This window comes from Oncorhynchus clarkii, chromosome 8, assembly GCF_045791955.1.
Source record: "Oncorhynchus clarkii lewisi isolate Uvic-CL-2024 chromosome 8, UVic_Ocla_1.0, whole genome shotgun sequence".
In the NCBI taxonomy this organism is placed as follows: domain Eukaryota; kingdom Metazoa; phylum Chordata; class Actinopteri; order Salmoniformes; family Salmonidae; genus Oncorhynchus; species Oncorhynchus clarkii.
This window is the reverse complement of record NC_092154.1, coordinates 7,975,094-7,995,294: the sequence shown is the minus strand read 5'-3', so window position 1 is coordinate 7,995,294 and position 20,201 is coordinate 7,975,094. Positions and strand designations below refer to the sequence as shown.

Sequence of the window (20,201 nt, the reverse complement as noted above, 5' to 3'; positions counted from 1 at the left end):
GTTCGTTTCAACCGCCTCTTCTTTATGAGCCAGACGTCCCTCCTAATTTGATTGGTCATGAAAACCTGTTCTGACTATCAGATGCCGTTTTACACCTTAATTAGGAACAACAAGAATCAGGAATCATGTCTCAAATGACACCCTACACTGCATTACTTCTGGTAAAAAGTAGTGCACTATATAGGGAATAGGGTGCCAATTGGTACAGAGACATGGTGCAGTGTGGAGCGCTGAGCGAGCGTCGGGTGTGTGTGAGCGTCAGTGTACAGCTCTGTGTAAATGCCAGTTATATAAGGGGAAAGTGGCACCGATGGAAATGAATTTGCTCTGCTCTGAGGCAGGGAGTCAGGCCGCGACTTCGACAGGTTCTTCTGTTCTTCTTAATACGACCACAGTGTGTGTGTGTGTGTGTGTGTGTGTGTGTGTGTGTGTGTGTGTGTTTTCTTTTTGATACATTACAAAGTGTATTGTATTTGTGGAGAGGTTTTTCTATTAGAAATTAAACACCCTTAGGCTATGTCTAACACTCTCTTCTTCTCTCCCGGTCTCTTTCTCTCTTTTTATCTCCCCATTCTCTCCCTCCCTCCCTCCCTCCCTCCCTCCCTCCCTCCCTCTCTCTCTCTCTCTCTCTCTCTCTCCCTCTCGCTCCCGCTCTCTCGCTCTGTCTCTCGCTCTGTCTCTCGCTCTGTCTCTCGCTCTGTCTCTCTCTCTCTCTCCTCCAGGATCGACACGAAAAAGGATAGAATTGAGAGGAAGATTCTAGACAGTCAAGAAAGAGCTTTCTGGGATGTCCACAGGCCTGTGGTATGTGTGTTTTGAAATATTTCTGTTCCTGGACTTGCCCAATAACACTCCATTATTATTTGACCCTGCTGGTCATTTATGAACATTTATGAACATTTGAACATCTTGAAAATTTGAAAATGTTTTCTTATGCCTGCTGGTCCTCTATGATCTACAGCCAGGTTGTGTGAACGTTACAGAGATGGACATCAGGAAATGCAGACGTATGAAGAACCCACAGAGAGTCAAGAAGGTATGGATAGGAAGGACTAGATTCACTAGACTGTGGATAGAACTATAGATTGGTGTTGTGCGTGGGTCCCAAGAAAAAGTCAGACTTTACAAAAAAACGTTTAGAAAAGTTTTTGAGGAATGGGATAGTAACATGGTACTTTTCTCTCTCTCCTGTCTTCTCCTTCATTTCTATCTTCCTCCCCCTGTCCAGTCAGTGTATGGACTGATAGAGGAGGGTCAGTCACAGAGCCCGGTACACATACCCTCACAACTAGCCAGGAAAGGCACTAAAGAGGACGTGGAGAAAGAGGTACTTCTGTGTGTTCTATTGGATGTTGGATGTTCTATTAGATGTTGGATGTTCTATTAGATGTTCTATTGGATGTTCTATTGGATGTTCTATTGGATGTTATGTTGGATGTTCTATTGGATGTTCTATTCGATGTTGGATGTTCTATTGGATGTTCTATTAGATGTTCTATTGGATGTACTATTAGATGTTCTATTGGATGTTATGTTGGATGGTCTATTGGATGGTCTATTGGATGTCGGATGTTCTATTGGATGTTCTATTGGACGTTCTATTGGATGTTCTATTGGATGTTCTATTAGATGTTGGATGTTCTATTGGATGTTGATGTTCTATTAGATGTTGTATTGGATGTTGGATGTTCTAATATATGTTCTATTAGATGTTGGATGTTCCATCGGATGTTCTATTGGATGTTCTATTGGATGTTGGATGTTCTATTGGATGTTCTAATAGATGTTCTATTAGATGTTGGATGTTCTATTGGATGTTCTATTGGATGTTCTATTGGATGTTCTATTCGATGTTCTATTCGATGTTATGCTATGTGTTCTATTAGATGTTCTATTGGAGGTTCTATTGGATGTTCTATTGGATGTTCTTTTGGAGGTTCTATTGGGTATTTTATTATTATGTTGGATGTTAGTTTAGATGTTGATGTTCTATTGGATGTTCTGGGTCTCTCCAGAGATGTTTGATCAGGTTCAAATCTGGGCTCTGGCTGGGCCACTCAAGGACATTCAGAGACTTTTTCTGAAGCCACTCCTGCATTGCCTTGGCTGTGTGTTTAGGGTCATTGTCCTGTTGGAAGGTGAACCTTCGCCCCAGTCTGAGGTCCTGAGCACTCTGGAGCAGGTTTTCACCAAGGATCTTTTTGTACTTTGCTCCGTTCATCTCTCCCTCGATCCTGACTAGTCTCCCAGTCCCTGCCGCTGAAAAACATCCCCACAGCATGATGTTGCCACCACCATGCTTCACTGTAGGGATGGTGCCAGGTTTCCTCCAGACGTTACGCTTGGCATTCAGGCCAAAGAGTTCAATCTTGGTTTCATCAGACCAGAGAATCTTGTTTCTCATGGTCTGAGAGACTTTAGGTGCAATTTGGAAAACTCCAAGTGGGTTGTCATGTACCTTTTACTGAGGAGTGGCATCCTTCTGGCCACTTTATCATAAAGTCCTGATTGGTGGAGTGCTGCAGAGATGGTTGTCCTTCTGGAAGGTTCTCCCATCTCCACAGAGGAACTCTGGAGCTCTTTCAGAGTGACCATCGGGTTCTTGGTCACCTCTCTGACCAAGACTCTTCTCCCTGATTGCTTAGTTTTTCCAGGCGGCCAGCTCTAGGAAGTCTTTGCGGTTCCAAACTTCTTCCATTTAAAATTGATGGGGGTCACTATGTTCTTGGGGACCAGAAATGCAGAAATGTTTTGGTACACTTCCCCAGATATGTGCCTCGACACAATCCTGTCTCGTAGCTCTGCGACAATTCCTTCAACCTCATGGCTTGGTTTTTACTCAGACATGCACTGTCAACTGAGAGACCTTATATAGACAGGTGTGTGCCTTTCCAAATCATGTCCAATCAATTTAATTTACCACAGGTGGACTCCAATAAAGATGTAGAAACATCTCAAGGATGATCAATGGAAACGGGATGCACCTGAGCTCAATTTAGAGTCTCATAGCAAACGGTCTGAATACTTATGTAAATAAGGTATTTCAGTTTTTAGATTTCTTTATACATTTGCAAAACATTTTTTTATTTTTATCCTTTGTCATTACGGGGTATTGTGATGTCATTACAGGGTATTGTGATGTCATTACGGGGTATTGTGATGTCATTACGGGGTATTGTGATGTCATTACGGGGTATTGTGTGTAGATTGCTCAGGGGAAAAAATGTATTCAACCCATTTTAGAATAAGGCTGTAACGTAACGAAATATGAAGAAAAAAAAGTCAAGTGGTCTGAATACTTTACGAATGCACTGTAGCAATTAGAAACCAGTTTTAATCATAATCGATGAATAATGAGGACTATTGCTTCTCCTCCTCAGATTGTGTTTCTGAACAGCCAGTTGGACCGACACTGTATAAAGGTTTCTAAAGTCGCTGAGAGGTAGGTATGAGCAAAGCTCCACCATCTCACCTATAAAACAGTTCCTGTCATAAAGCACTTTGACCTTGATAAATCAACACGTGTATATTTTATCAACCTGTGTGGAATTCCAGAGCTCTGAATAGAAGAATACCCCCCCCCCCCCCCCCCCCCCCCCCCCCCCGCAATAAGAGCATAGCCATGGAAGACAAAAAAAATACTAAGATTTTGGGGGATTTTAACGAAATGTAATCCATAAAATGTTCCTTTAGAGAAGGGATTGTTGACATACATTTATATCTAAAAGCCTAATTGAGAAATAATTGAGAAATAATTGATCAAAGTTGGCATATTTGTGTCATTTTGGCGTTTTCCAGGCCTCTGTTAAGACTCCGTAATGTTTCATCTGTAGAACCTACAAAAAATTATACATTTTAAAAATTATAAAATTATAAATTTATAAATTAAAAAATTAGCATAAATTGGTGTCATATAAAGCTTGCTCTGTAATATGACTAGCATTTTGATCATAATAACAATTTTCTTATGTTAATTTATTTATTATATATATTATTATATATATTATGATTTGTCAAACATAATATAGTCTATGGGCATATCAACGTTCCACAGAGTGGGGATGTCTGCAACTTTTAGAGTTATGATCTAATTTGTAAACATTACCATCAGAGTGAATGGATTCAAAATGGTTACCCTATGCTGGTGATTTGCAGGATGTAAAATGTCATCTGTAATTGTTTACATTGCCTACAATGTCAATATCTCTCTATAAAATGGGCCATCACTTTTAAACTAGTAGAAGTCTCACTCTGGAACTTTGAAATGCTCATAGAATATGTTGTGTTTAACAATAAAAATTAGCTAAATAAAAAAATAAATATTCATATTTACACGACCGTTCAAAAGTTTGGGGTCACTTAGAAATGTCCTTGTTTTTGAAAGAAAAGCACATTTGTTATCCATTAAAATAACATAAAATTGATCAGAAATACAGTGTAGATATTGTTGATGTTGTAAATTACTATTGCAGCTGGAAACGGCTGATTTTTAATGGAATATCTACATAGACGTGTTCCAATGGCACATTGTGTTCGCTAATCCAAGTGTATCATTTTAAAAGGCTAATTGATCATTAGAAAACCCTTTTGCAATTATGTTAGCACAGCTGAAAACTGTTGAGCTGATTAAAGAAGCAATAAAACTGTCCTTCTTTAGACTAGTTGAGGATCTGGAGCATCAGCATTTGTGGGTTCGATTACAGGCTCAAAATGGCCAGAAACAAAGAACTTTCTTCTGAAACTCGTCAGTCTATTCTTGTTCTGAGATATGAAGGCTATTCCAATGCTAGATATTCTCCACCATCATTTGCAAATAAATTCATTATAAATCCTACAATGTGATTTTCTGGATTTTTTTTCTCTCATTTTGTCTGTCATAGTTGAAGTGTACCTATGATGAAAATTACAGGCCTCTCTCATCTTTTTTAAGTGGGAGAACTTGCACAATTGCTGGCTGACTAAATACTTTTTTGTGCCCCACTGTACATCTCAATTGTCAGTAGAAACTACACTTTGTTTTAGCAAGTCAGCCATATCAGCTATGTTTTTTTTTAAAGGCAGTAAATGAAATCGTCACTGCCCTACACTCTACCCAAATTATTTTACATTTATTGTCCCCCCTCTAGAATCAAATGTACACTTTTGGGTTCACAATCTGTTTGACCAAATTATTTCATAGTTCCAAATCAGATCCACCCTACCAAACTTCCCTGCTAAAACATACTGTAGGTCTGTCTGTCTGCCGCCTTTTTCGTTGTCACAGCTAAATGCCAATCACCAAACAAGGGGACTAATGCAAGTGTGGTTTAAATACATTTTAGTACATGCTGTCAAAAGGCTGCATTCTGCAATCGGGACAGGAGTTACAGCCACCTAATTTTGTTGACAACATTGTACATAACACAGTACTACCGTAACACAGTACCACCGTAACACAGTACTACCATGACACAACACTACCATGACACAGCACTACCATGACACAGCACTACCATAACACAACACTACCATGACACAGTACTACCATAACACAGCACTACCATGACACAGTACTACCATAACACAACACTACCGTAACACAGCACTACCATGACACAGCACTACCATGACACAGCACTACCATGACACAGCACTACCATGACACAGTACTACCATGACACAGTGCTACCATGACACAGTGCTACCGTACCACAGCACTACCATGACACAGTACTACCATGACACAGTACTACCATGACACAGCACTACCATGACACAGCACTACCATGACACAGTACTACCATGACACAGTACTACCATGACACAGTGCTACCGTACCACAGTGCTACCGTGCAGCGGCGAATGTTCTCTCTCCTCGTCTGTTCCACGTACACGTCTTTCTCTCATCCAATCCCCTTGATCCTTCTCATAACTAGACCAATCATAACGCCTCAATGAGCCGCGGTTCACAGTGCTGTGGCCAAGACAGGCCAATGATAGAGGTGCCGCTGGCGACGTTAAATTGCAGACGGAGATGCTCCCATTTCAAAACGATTTTGTGGAGGACACATTAAACGTTAACGCACTGACTATACAACGGACTAATTAGACTAATGAAAGCAGTATTTTTCAGTGGGTGAGATAGAAGAGGTGTGCCGTGAGAGCGTGAGAAGAGGGTCAAAATGCGTTTGTCTCGCGGCCAAAGCATGAGAGTTGTGAGCTCTGCTTACACGTGTATGGAATCATTGCACCCATACTGCTCGCGAGCGTCTGAGTGGCCAGGCACTAAAATAGAAATTGGTTCTATTTGTGATGCTCAACTTGCTGTAAATCCGGCCTCCTCCCATCTCCTCATTGGTTTTTAAGAGCATATACCCACGTGGGTGATTGAAAGATGAACTTAGGTCCACACTCCGGTAGGTTGTGGTAATGCTGTATAGTTTGTTGATGAACTTAGATCCACACTCCGGTAGGTTGTAGTAATGCTGTATAGTTGGTTGATGAACTTAGATCCACACTCCGGTAGGTTGTAGTAATGCTGTATAGTTGGTTGATGAACTTAGATCCACACTCCGGTAGGTTGTGGTAATGCTGTTGGTAGGTTGTGGTAATGCTGTTGGTAGGTTGTGGTAATGCTGTTGGTAGGTTGTGGTAATGCTGTATAGTTGGTTGCCAACAGCCATATGAAGTCCAAAGAAGAAAAAGAAGCCTGAAGGAAGGAGGAGAGATGATGAGAAACGAATTCGGTTTAACATTTTATCTGTGGATTAATTGTCGGAGTAGAGGACCTTGTGCATTTCAGGTAAAATAACAACCTGGTTTATAACCCAGGACAAATTAGCTAGCAACAGCAAGCTAGCTAGCTAAATTGCCATAAATGTTTACATTTCGACTTGTCCCCAAATTAATATAATTGGTTCAGAGTTTGTTTTGATATTTCAATCTGCGTGTCGTGATCGCGTTTGGTGTGGTAGGGAAAAAATCTATGTAGTCAGCATTAGGCAAGGTACAGACTGGAGGGCAGGAATTAAGTGGTTTATGGCTTCTAGGTCTAGGGGAAAGGCTGGGGGGCAGGACTGAAGTGGTTTATGGTTTCTAGGTCTAGGGGCAAGGCTGGAGGGCAGGACTGAAGTGGTTTATGGTTTCTAGGTCTAGGGGCAAGGCTGGAGGGCAGGAATTAAGTGGTTTATGGTTTCTAGGTCTAGGGGAAAGGCTGGAGGACAGTAGTTGAGTGGTTTATGGTTTCTAGGTCTAGGGGAAAGGCTGGAGGACAGTAGTTAAGTGGTTTCTAGGTCTAGGGGAAAGGCTGGAGGACAGTAGTTAAGTGGTTTCTAGGTCTAGGGGAAAGGCTGGAGGACAGTAGTTAAGTGGTTTCTAGGTCTAGGGGAAAGCCTGGAGGACAGTAGTTAAGTGGTTTATGGTTTCTAGGTCTAGGGGAAAGGCTGGAGGACAGTAGTTGAGTGGTTTATGGTTTCTAGGTCTAGGGGAAAGGCTGGAGGACAGTAGTTGAGTGGTTTATGGTTTCTAGGTCTAGGGGAAAGGCTGGAGGACAGTAGTTAAGTGGGTTATGGTTTCTAGGTCTAGGGGAAAGTCTGGAGGACAGGACTGAAGTGGTTTATGGTTTCTAAATGTGACCATCTACCAGGGTGTGGGGTGTTTCTCTAAGAATTCCTTTAAAGAGTTCACAGCCGTTGTTGTCATGGTGATACAGGCAGGGTGTTTGAAACTGGGCTGCACTGTGGCGGGAACTAGTTTTGACTCATCAGTTTCCACCTAATTGTTTAAATTTCGACTTGTCCCCAAATGAATATAATAGCCTTACATTGAGGGGTGGTTTGACTTGTAACCCGAAAGGTTGCGACATCGAATCCCCGAGCTGACAAGGTAAAAATCTGTCGTTCTGCCCCTGAACAAGGCAGTTAACCCCCACTGTTCCTAGACCAGTTAACCCACTGTTCCACTGTTCCTAGACCAGTTAACCCACTGTTCCTAGACCAGTTAACCCACTGTTCCTAGACCAGTTAACCCACTGTTCCACTGTTCCTAGACCAGTTAACCCACTGTTCCTAGACCAGTTAACCCACTGTTCCTAGGCTGTCATTGAAATTAAGAATTTGTTCTTAACTGACTTGCCTAGATAAATAAAGGTCCATTTTTATTTATTTTTTAAACATCAATAGATTTCTGACTGTAGGGCCTACAGTTGAACTACTAACTGACTGTAGGGCTACAGTAGAACTACTATCTGACTGTAGGCCTACAGTTGAACTACTATCTGACTGTAGGGCCTACAGTAGAACTACTAACTGACTGTAGGCCTACAGTAGAACTGATATCTGACTGATCATGTGTCATTCTTCCGTTCCGTCCATCCTCTTGTGTTTTGTCTGTTGTGTTGCTTTCAGTCTGATGACCTACACTGAGCAGTACCAGGAGTATGACCCGTTTGTGGTGTCACCAGAACCCTCCAACCCCTGGACCAGTGACGACCTCTCCTTCTGGGACCTAGAGGCCAGGTAAGAACCACAACCATATGTTCCCCAATCGGTGGACTGGTATATCTGTTACTTCCCTGTATGATACATATTTGTCTCTGGTCTGTGTCTCTCCCACAAACACCCCATTCATGACTTTTTCAACTAACTAATCCACCGAGCCACTTCAGCTGCAAAATCACCTTCAGTGACAGAGAGAGGAACATGATGGACAATGACAACTTATTGTCGTCTTGTTTCATTATTAAAGGATGAAATCAAAGTACCAATAATCAGAGAGAGAGCCACTATCTCAGGGGTCCCCTATGTCTTAAAGCCCCGTTTATACCCGGTTCTAACATGTGTCCTTTGTCCTGATCTCGTCCACGCCCCAGGATAGCCACTAGGCGGCAGGCGGCAGGGTAGCCTAGTGGTTAGAGCGTTGGACTAGTAACCGGAAGGTTGCAAGTTCAAACCCCCGAGCTGACAAGGTACAAATCTGTCGTTCTGCCCCTGAACAGGCAGTTAACCCACTGTTCCTAGGCCGTCATTGAAAATAAGAATTTGTTCTTAACTGACTTGCCTAGTTAAATAAAGGTAAAATAAAAAATAAATAAAAACATTCTGATTGTGCCCCACGTTGTAGCCGTTTGTACACATGGTCGTAAAATATTGTCTGTTATTCGTTCATTACGTCTGCATCGTGATCAGATTTCCTGGCGTCTCCCTACATGCAGATTATTTGACAGATTATTCTTTCCGAAAAATAATATGACTGTATGTATTTTGAAGATAATTATTTACACCATGTGCCAATGGGTTTTAGAGGCCAGGGGAATGATGATTTACATGATTTGACCTTCCAGATCTGTTTACACTTGATTGATATCCAGATGCAAATCCCTAGGCCCCGTTTATACCTGGTGCCAACATGTGTCCTTTTGTCCTGACGAGTCTACAGTGAGACACTCTGATTGTGCCCATATTTCCAGAAATGTGTCTACACACGTGGTATTAAAACATGTCTGCATTGTGCCCATATTTCCAGAAATGTGTCTACACACGTGGTATTAAAACATATCTGCATTGTGCCCATATTTCCAGAAATGTGTCTACACACGTGGTATTAAAACATATCTGCGTTGTGCCCATATTTCCAGAAATGTGTCTACACACGTGGTATTAAAACATATCTGCATTGTGATCAGATTTCCAGAAATGTGTCTACACACGTGGTATTAAAACGTATCTGCATTGTGCCCATATTTCTTGGTCCTTTCCTTTTTGGAAATAGTTTCACAGCTGTTATTTCAAAATATTACGTACATATTTATTGTAAAGACACATATTGATGTAATCAGTCAATTGCGCCACCCGTCAATGATTTAAAAGTTTATTTTTAATGAAGATTTAAATGGTTTCTCTGTCCAGATCTGTCTACACTTGTAAGATATCCAGACAATGAGCGTCTGACTACCTCCAGAGGTGAGCAGGAGGATCGGATCACAATGAGTATTTTACTCTTCTACACCCGTCTAAAAAAATGTGGTCACAATCAGAATGTGGACAAGATCGGGACACATGTTAGAACCAGGTATAAACGGGGCTTCGGATAATCGTCCTTAAAGTCTGAACAAAGGGCAATGACATCTCCTAATGTCCTATACCACTATCAGACCCAGATATGAAAGATATTTCATGGTGGACGAGGTTGTTGCTGAGCACGGTGTGTAGTCCCTGTGTAACTCTTCTGGTCTCTCTTTGACTTATTTAGAGATTAATCAACCCAGACATGTAATCATTGAGACTAATGTAGCTTCATAATGTTTATAAATGGATTAATTACATTTCGGGTTTAGAGGGAAATGTCCTGCAGTGATTTAAATGATAAGGTGTCATGTGAACACTGCCTTTACAGTATTATACTGCCAATGTTTCTACATTTCTATCACCACTTGTCCAACATGTGGTGTTTGAGATCACATTTATACATTTTTTTCTGCCTATCTATTTATCTTGCTCCTTTCATGAATTCAAACTGTTTCTTCCTCCTCTCCTCCTCGTTATCGCCTGTCCTCCTCTCTCCTCCTCTACCCCTTAGTAAGGAGCCCAGTCAACAGAGAGTGAGGAAGTGGGGTTTTTCTCTAGAAGAAGCTCTGAAGGATCCGGCAGGTCGCGATCAGTTCCTCAAGTTCCTGGAATCAGAGTTCAGCTCAGAGAACCTACAGTGAGTCACACACTTCCTCTCCTCCTTTCTTCCCTTGTTTTCTTAATTTTCTCTCATCCATTCCACTGATCCGTCCTCCTTTTACTCTCTCCCCGGGTTCAGCTCAGATAATCTACAGTGAGACACACACACTTCCTCTCTTTTCCTGCTTTTATTCACTCATCCTTTTATCTCATCCTTTCCTTATTTCTTCTCACCAGATCCCTTCATCCCATCCCTCCATGTTTCCTCCTCTCCCCTCATCCTCTCCCATCACCCGATCTCTTAGCTCCATCCCATCCCTCCATTCCTCTCTTTCCCAATTTCCTCTTACCTCCTCCAATTATCCCCTACCTACAATCTTTCCCCTCATACTCTTCTAACCTCTTTGAACCACCCCTCCCGGATCCGGGATAATTGTCATCAGCAACGCTGAGTAGCATAGCGCAACAGTCAAATAATATTACTAGAAAATATTCATATTCATGAAATCACAAGTGCAATATAGGAAAACACAGCTTAGCCTTTTGTTAATCACCCTGTCATCTCAGATTTAGAAATTATGCTTTACAGCGAAAGTAATCCAAGCGTTTGTGTAAGTTTATCGATAGCCTAGCATAGCATTATGTACACTTAGCATCAGGAAGCTTGGTCACGAAAATCAGAAAAGCAATCAAATTAACCGTTTACCTTTGATGATCTTCTGATGTTTTCACTCACGAGACTCCCAGTTACACAGCAAATGTTCCTTTTGTTCCATAAAGATTATTTTTATATCCAAAATACCTCCGTTTGTCGCGTTATGTTCAGAAATCCACAGGAAAGAGCGGTCACGACAACGCAGACGGAAATTCCAAATAGTCTCCATAATGTCCACAGAAACATGTCAAACGTTTTTTATAATCATTCCTCAGGTAGTTTTTAAAATATATATTCGTAAATATGTAAACCGAGTGTGTAGCTTTTTCCATAACAGCGGGAGGAACAATGGCCGTCTTACTCCATTGCGCACCAACTCACTCTGAGAGCCCCCACCTGTCCACTTACGCAATGTGATCCTTCACGCTCATTTTTCAAAAATAAAAGCCTGAAACTATGTCTAAAGATTGTTGACACCTTAGGGAAGCCACAGAAAAAGGAATCTGGTTGATAACCCTTTAAATGCACAATAGGGATGCATAAGAACAGAGAGATTTCAAAAACAGGGGCACTTCCTGATTGGATTTTCCTCAGGTTTTAGTCTGCAATATCAGTTCTGTTTAACTCACAGACAAAATCTTGACAGTTTTGGAAACTTTAGAGTGTTTTCTATCCTAATCTGTCAATTGTATGCATATTCTAGCATCTGGTCCTGAGAAATAGGCCGTTTACTTTGGGAACGTTGTTTTTCCAAACATAAAAATAGTGCCCCCTAGCTTCACCTTCTCTTCATCCTTTACCTCTCCTTCAGACAATTGTCAATAAGAATCGGTTCTTAATTTACTCGCCTGGATAAATAAGAGATTACATTAAAATGAATTCCAAATCAACAAGACCTTCCCATCTGTTTGGAAGTCACCTCTACTCTGATTGCACTGAACCAGCTAGGCTAGCACTGACCCTTCAGCACCTACCATGGCTATCTACTGGTCCCATTTAGGCCTCTCTTACACTGTCAGTCCCCTTTAGGCCACTCTTCAGGGGGGTCAGGAACGCTGTCAGTCCCCTTTAGGCCTCTCTTCAGGGGGGTCAGGAATGCTGTCAGTCCCCTTTAGGCCTCTCTTCAGGGGGGTCAGGAACGCTGTCAGTTCCCTTTAGGCCTCTCTTCAGGGGGGTCAGGAACGCTGTCAGTCCCCTTTAGGCCTCTCTTCAGGGGGGTCAGGAACGCTGTCAGTCCCCTTTAGTGAGAGGCTTTGCCACCCGTGAACTGGGATGAAAAGTGGATTTTGTGTGTGTGTGTGTGTGTGTGTGTGTGTGTGTGTGTGTGTGTGTCCTGCCTCTGAAGGCATGTTCTGATAAGGGGCTCTACTAACGAGGATAACAGAGTCTCGGAGTGGACTAGACTGATAGTAGATCACACACACACACACACACACACACACACACACACACACACACACACACACACACACACACACACACACACACACACACACCTTCTCTCTGTCCAGCCCTCAGCTGCCAAACACACCTCCACACCTCCACTAACTCACCATAGCTCTGTCTCTCTCTCTGTCTCTCTCTGTCTGTCTCTCTGTCTCTCTCTGTCTCTCTCTCTGTCTCTGTCTCTCTCTCTCTCTCTCTCTCTCTCTCTCTCTGTCTGTCTCTCTCGCTTTCCCCCACACTGCTCTCTCTCTTGCAGTGGCCTCCTGTCTGTCTGTCTCTCTGGCTCAGTCTGTATATTGCAGGGCCAGACCACGCATCAATACGGATAGATTGTAATATGAGAGGCAATTACAATTATCTGGCACTCCTCTCCACTCTGCTGTGTTCACTGTTTGTGCAGTCAATGGTGGGTGAAGCAGTTATAGGCTTACTGCACATTCCAATGTCAGGACGTGTCTCAGTTTTACCCCTGTGTAGGTTACCTCAGTGTTATAGGATTTACACTACCAGTCAAAAGTTTGGACACATCTACTCATTCAAGGGTTTTTCTTAATTTTATTTTGACTATTTTCTTCATTGTAGAATAATAGTGAAGACATCAAAATTATGTGGTAACCAATCAAGTGTTATATTTTATATTTGAGATTCTTCATAGTTGCCACCCTTTGCCTTGATGATAGCTTTGCACACTCTTGGCATTCTCTCAACCAGCTTCATGAGGTATTCACCTGGAATGTATTTCAATTAGCAGTTGTGCCTTGTTAAAAATTAATTTGTGGAATTTCTTTCCTTAATGCGTTTGAACCAATCAGTTGTGTTGTGACAAGGTAGGGGTGGTATACAGAAGATGGTCCTATTTAGTAAAAGACCATGTCCATATTATGGCAAGAACAGCTCAAATAAGCATAGAGAAATGACAGTCCATTGTTACTTGAAGACATGAAGGTCAGTCAATACGGAACATTTCAACAACTTTTAAAGTTTCTTCAAGTGCAGTCTCAAAAACCATCAAGTGCTGAAACTGGCTCTCATGAGGACCGCCACAGGAAAGGAAGACCCAGAGTTACCTCTGCTGCAGAGGATAAATTCATTAGAGTTATCAGCCTCAGAAATTGCAGCTCAAATAAATGCTTCACAGAGTTCAAGTAACAGACACATCTCAACATCAACTGTTCAGAGGGGACTGTGTGAATCAGGCCTTCATGATTGAATTGGTGCAAAGAAACCACTACTAAAGGACAACAAGAAGAAGAGACTTGCTTGTGCCAAGAAACACGAGCAACGGACATTAGACCGGTAGAAATCTCTCCTTTTGGTCTGATGAGTCTAAATTTGAGAATTTTGTCCGCTGTCAGTCCCCTTTAGGCCTCCGTGTCTTTGTGAAATGCAGAGTAGGTGAACGGATGATCTCCGCATGTGTGGTTCCCACCGTGAAGCATGGAGGAGGAGGAGGTGTGATGGTGTTATGGTGCTTTACTTGTGACACTGTCTGTGGTTTATTTAGAATTCAAGGCACACTTAACCAACATGGCTACCATAGCATTCTGCAGCGATACTCCATCCCGTCTGGTTGGCGCTTAGTGGGACAATCATTTGTTTTTCAACAGGACAATGACCCAAAACACACCTCCAGGCTGTGTAAGGGCTATTTGACCAAGAAGGAGAGTGATGGAGTGCTGCATCAGATGACCTGGCCTCCACAATCACCTGACCTCAACCCAATTGAGATGGTTTGGGATGAGTTGGACTACAGAGTGAAGGAAAAGCAGCCAACAAGTATTCAGTATATGTATCTCTCCTAAAGAAAAACCTTTGAATGAAGTATGTGTCCAAAGTTTTGAATGGTACTATATATATATATATATATATATATATATATATATATATATATATATATATATATATCATTTATATATATCATTTATCATATTTTTTATATGTGTACTGTGTATTATGTTACAGTCACAGGCTCTGCTGTTTGAAGGGAAGGCATCAATAGCCAGTATAGTGAAATGGTGTCATCTGATTCTGGCAGTTGTGCCAGTCATTAATAACACACAACATTATCAGGGAATAATCGCACACCTCACGTGGGTTATTGCTTACTTACTGTATCCAATAGGTTTTGGTTGGCTGTCCAAGATCTGAAGAGGCAGCCTCTGGAGAACGTGGCAGAACGGGCTCAGGAGATCTGGACAGAGTTTCTGGCAGAAGGCGCTTCCAGCTCCATCAACCTGGACTCACACAGCTACGAACGCACCAGCGCCAACCTTAAAGACCCGGGACGATACAGCTACGAAGACGCTCAGGTACGTTATGTTACAGACAGACAGGTACGTTATGTTACAGACAGACAGGTACGTTATGTTACAGACAGACAGGTACGAAGACGCTCAGGTAGGTTATGTTACAGACAGACAGGTACGTTATGTTACAGACAGACAGGTACGTTATACTACAGACAGACAGGTACGTTATGTTACAGACAGACAGGTACGAAGACGCTCAGGTACGTTATATTACAGACAGACAGGTAGGTTATGTTACAGACAGACAGGTAGGTTATGTTACAGACAGACAGGTAGGTTATGTTACAGACAGACAGGTAGGTTATGTTACAGACAGACAGGTACGTTATATTACAGACAGACAGGTAGGTTATGTTACAGACAGACAGGTAGGTTATGTTACAGACAGACAGGTAGGTTATGTTACAGACAGACAGGCCAACACCCTGAAAGCTGAAATACAGCTAAAACACAAATTTCTCTGTCTCTGTCTTTCTCTGTCTCTGTCTCTGTCTTTCTCTGTCTCTCTGTCTTTCTCTCTGTCTCTCTCTCTCTCTCTCTCTCTCTCTGTCTGTCTCTCTCCGTCTGTCTCTCTCTCTCTCCCTCTGTCTCTCTGTCTCTCTCTCTCTCTCTCTCTCTCTGTCTGTCTCTCTCCGTCTGTCTCTCTCTGTCTCTCTCTGTTTCTCTCTGTCTCTCTGTCTCTCTCTCATTCTCTCATACTGTATATGTTGAAAGTCACTAAGCTCTTCAGTAAGGCCGTTCTACTGCCAAAGTTGTGTCTATAGAGAGAGTATTAGTTGTACCAGTGTCAACATGACTCAGAAGCAACATGACATAGTATGAAAGCCAAAACAAAGTGAGGGGAAATATTTTTTGTCCTTACATTGCACTTTTCACCGTCTGTTTCACAGCTTGTGGCAGGAGGACGCACATTTTCACCCAATAAATAATAATGTCTTCATCCTTTATAGTTTCTAATTCGTTGTACTGAATGATAATAACTCTTCTCATGTTTCATCTCTGGATATTGTAGGGCTGTGTGATTAAGTGTTTTTGGGGGTCACTGGTTTTTAGATGGTTGTACAATTTTACTGGTTTTTAAGTATTTGAATAGAGAGGGGGTTTTGGCCCAATTCTGCTCTGCGTTAGTTGTTTTAGGGTTTTCTTGTACAGTCTGGTAAAACACTGCAAGCGGTATTTCAACTAGATGTTTGTCCCATTTGGTCAATTCATTATTAGAGAGTGGACACCATAAGTTGCTGCCATGTAGAGCAATTGGTTCTCTAATTGATTTTAACATTTTGAGCCAGATTCTAAATGGAAGTTCGATTTAAATTTTCCCTTTTAATGGCATAGAATGCTCTTCTTGCTTCAGCTCATTCCCAGCCATGTGAAATATACCTGTGTTGCTGATATTTAGTCCCTAGATACGTGTAGTTTGTGTCAATATAATTATTGTGATCCTGAGATCCGGACTTCTTTTGGAATATCGTTACGTTCATTTTCTTTAGGCTGTCAGAGCCCAGGTGTGACAACTTGTCCTTTTATCTTTCTGTTCTCCCTCGTCTGTCTCTGTCTAACTGTCAGAGTCCAGGTGTGACAACTTGTCCTTTTATCTTTCTGTTCTCCCTCGTCTGTCTCTGTCTAACTGTCAGAGTCCAGGTCAGATGTTCTAGGTGCTGCTGTAACCCCTCTTTCTCTCTCCCTGTTTGTCTCTCCCCCTTCTCTCTCCCCCTTCTCTCTCCCCCTTCTCTCTCTCCCTGTTTGTCTCTCCCCCTTCTCTCTCTCCCTGTTTGTCTCTCCCCCTTCTCTCTCTCCCTGTTTCTCTCCCCCTTCTCTCTCTCCCTGTTTGTCTCCCCCTTCTCTCTCTCCCTGTTTGTCTCCCCCTTCTCTCTCTCCCTGTTTGTCTCCCCCTTCTCTCTCTCCCTGTTTGTCTCCCCCTTCTCTCTCTCCCCTTTGTCTCCCCCTTCTCTCTCCCTACATATCTCTCCCCCCTTCTCTCTCTCCCTGTATTTCTCTCCCCCTTCTCTCTCTTCCTGTTTGTCTCCCCCTTCTCTCTCTTCCTGTTTGTCTCCCCCTTCTCTCTCTCCATTTGTCTCTCCCTGTTTCTCTCCCCCTTCTCTCTCTCCCTGTTTGTCTCCCCCTTCTCTCTCTCCTGTTTCAGGACCACATCTATAAGCTGATGAAGAGTGACAGCTACACACGGTACCTCCGCTCCAACGCTTACCAGAACCTTCTGATGGCCAGGAAGAAGGTGTGTCTGTTTCTCTGTGTGTCTCTGTTCGCCTGGGGCAGACTGCAGTTAGACACCAGTCCTCAGCATCTAACATAGTAAAGTGCTGCCCTCTGTCGGAGATTTCCAGGTTCTGCAGTCAGTAAACTACTGTATGGTCTGAATCGGTGACATCGCTGACTTCTGTCCTCTGCTTTATTTTAAACTATTTTCTGCCTCCTCTCCTCTCTTCCCTCCTCTTCTCTTCCCATGATGCTTTGTGCCCAAGCCTGAGACGGAGCAGCAGCAGGGAAGACGCACCTCTCTGGAGAAGTTCACACGCAGCGTGGTCAGTGGCTCTACTTCCTGTTCTGTTCTGTTCTGTCACTCTCTCTGTCTGTTCTGTTCTGTCACTCTGTCTGTCTCACCTATACATAATAGATTAATCCGACCACTACTTTGTTTCAAAACTTGTCACCTTAAACCAACAAGGCAACCATCATATTAATTCCCTCCTCTCTTCAGGGCAAGTCACTGACGGGCAAGCGGCTGACGGGCCTGATGTCCTGAACCAGGCCTGGGGCTAGAGTAAGACAGCCATGCCCACTGGAGCTGATCCACTGTGGGTGAGAGTGGTGTTGAGGCTTAGAGGCCTTACTGGGGCCTGGACACAACGTCGCCCACATAACTGACTCCAGATCAGTTTCCTGAGCTCCAGCGGAGGACAGACATCATGCAATAAGTCACTTAGATCTGACACTGGGCGAGTGGCTGCGTCTCAAGTGGCACCATGTCGTCTTATATAGTGCACTATTTCTGACTAGAGCCCATGTGATTTGTGTAATTCATACAAGAAAGTGTACACTTTGGAGACTGGCAACATCCTAGCCTGGGCCTTAGTCTAAAGCAGTGGAGACTGGCAACATCCTAGCCTGGGCCTTGGTCTAAAGTAGTGGAGACTGGCAACATCCTAGCCTGGGCCTTGGTCTAAAGTAGTGGGGACTGGCAACATCCTAGCCTGGGCCTTAGTCTAAAGTAGTGGAGACTGGCAACATCCTAGCCTGGGCCTTGGTCTAAAGCAGTGGAGACTGGCAACATCCTAGCCTGGGCCTTAGTCTAAAGTAGTGGAGACTGGCAACATCCTAGCCTGGGCCTTAGTCTAAAGTAGTGGAGACTGGCAACATCCTAGCCTGGGCCTTAGTCTAAAGTAGTGGAGACTGGCAACATCTTATCCTGGGCCTTAGTCTAAAGTAGTGGAGACTGGCAACATCCTAGCCTGGGCCTTAGTCTAAAGTAGTGGAGACTGGCAACATCATAGCCTGGGCCTTAGTCTAAAGTAGTGGAGACTGGCAACATCCTAGCCTGGGCCTTAGTCTAAAGTAGTGGAGACTGGCAACATCCTATCCTGGAACTTAGTCTAAAGTAGTGGAGACTGGCAACATCCTAGCCTGGGCCTTAGTCTAAAGTAGTGGGGACTGGCAACATCCTAGCCTGGGCCTTAGTCTAAAGTAGTGGAGACTGGCAACATCCTAGCCTGGGCCTTAGTCTAAAGTAGTGGAGACTGGCAACATCCTAGCCTGGGCCTTAGTCTAAAGTAGTGGAGACTGGCAACATCCTAGCCTGGGCCTTAGTCTAAAGTAGTGGAGACTGGCAACATCCTAGCCTGGGCCTTAGTCTAAAGTAGTGGAGACTGGCAACATCCTAGCCTGGGCCTTAGTCTAAAGTAGTGGAGACTGGCAACATCATAGCCTGGGCCTTAGTCTAAAGTAGTGGAGACTGGCAACATCCTAGCCTGGGCCTTAGTCTAAAGTAGTGGAGACTGGCAACATCCTATCCTGGAACTTAGTCTAAAGTAGTGGAGACTGGCAACATCCTAGCCTGGGCCTTAGTCTAAAGTAGTGGGGACTGGAAACATCCTAGCCTGGGCCTTAGTCTAAAGTAGTGGAGACTGGCAACATCCTAGCCTGGGCCTTAGTATAAAGTAGTGGAGACTGGCAACATCCTAGCCTGGGCCTTAGTCTAAAGTAGTGGAGACTGGCAACATCCTAGCCTGGGCCTTAGTCTAAAGTAGTGGAGACTGGCAACATTCTAGCCTGGGCCTTAGTCTAAAGTAGTGGAGACTGGCAACATCCTAGCCTGGGCCTTAGTCTAAAGTAGTGGAGACTGGCAACATCTTATCCTGGGCCTTAGTCTAAAGTAGTGGAGACTGGCAACATCCTAGCCTGGGCCTTAGTCTAAAGTAGTGGAGACTGGCAACATCATAGCCTGGGCCTTAGTCTAAAGTAGTGGAGACTGGCAACATCCTAGCCTGGGCCTTAGTCTAAAGTAGTGGAGACTGGCAACATCCTATCCTGGAACTTAGTCTAAAGTAGTGGAGACTGGCAACATCCTAGCCTGGGCCTTAGTCTAAAATAGTGGAGACTGGCAACATCCTAGCCTGGGCCTTAGTCTAAAGTAGTGGAGACTGGCAACATCCTAGCCTGGGCCTTAGTCTAAAGTAGTGGAGACTGGCAACATCCTAGCCTGGGCCTTAGTCTAAAGTAGTGGAGACTGGCAACATCCTAGCCTGGGCCTTAGTCTAAAGTAGTGGAGACTGGCAACATCCTAGCCTGGGCATTAGTCTAAAGTAGTGGAGACTGGCAACATCATAGCCTGGGCCTTAGTATAAAGTAGTGGAGACTGGCAACATCCTAGCCTGGGCATTAGTCTAAAGTAGTGCACTATGAAGACAATAAGGTGCGATTTGGGACGCAGTCACTGTGTAGTTTATCAACATATAACTCTGCCCGCTCTCTCTTTCTCTCTGGCTCTCTCTGGCTCTCTCTCTCTCTCCCTCCCTGTCTCTCTCTCTCTCTCCCTCTGGCTCTCTCTCTCTCTCTCCCTCTGGCTCTCTCTCTCCCTCCCTCCCTGTCTCTCTCTCTCTCTCTCTGGCTATCTCTCTGGCTCTGGCTCTCTTT

At 43.5% G+C, this 20,201-nt stretch overlaps 1 protein-coding gene across 1 annotated transcript in view; it reads left to right on the top strand.

The window, feature by feature from the left end:
• LOC139415493 (regulator of G-protein signaling 6-like) overlaps nt 1–18,116 on the top strand; it is a 102,894-nt gene extending 84,778 nt beyond the window's left edge. The window contains exons 8-17 of the mRNA XM_071163596.1: nt 723–804; nt 962–1,036; nt 1,229–1,327; nt 3,381–3,442; nt 8,385–8,495; nt 10,555–10,680; nt 14,867–15,053; nt 17,197–17,286; nt 17,534–17,593; nt 17,770–18,116. Of these exons, the coding sequence (XP_071019697.1) occupies nt 723–804; nt 962–1,036; nt 1,229–1,327; nt 3,381–3,442; nt 8,385–8,495; nt 10,555–10,680; nt 14,867–15,053; nt 17,197–17,286; nt 17,534–17,593; nt 17,770–17,814 (937 nt within the window). The 3' untranslated portion in view covers nt 17,815–18,116. The remainder of the gene's footprint in view (nt 1–722; nt 805–961; nt 1,037–1,228; nt 1,328–3,380; nt 3,443–8,384; nt 8,496–10,554; nt 10,681–14,866; nt 15,054–17,196; nt 17,287–17,533; nt 17,594–17,769) is intronic.
• Nucleotides 18,117–20,201: the final 2,085 nt, after the last annotated feature.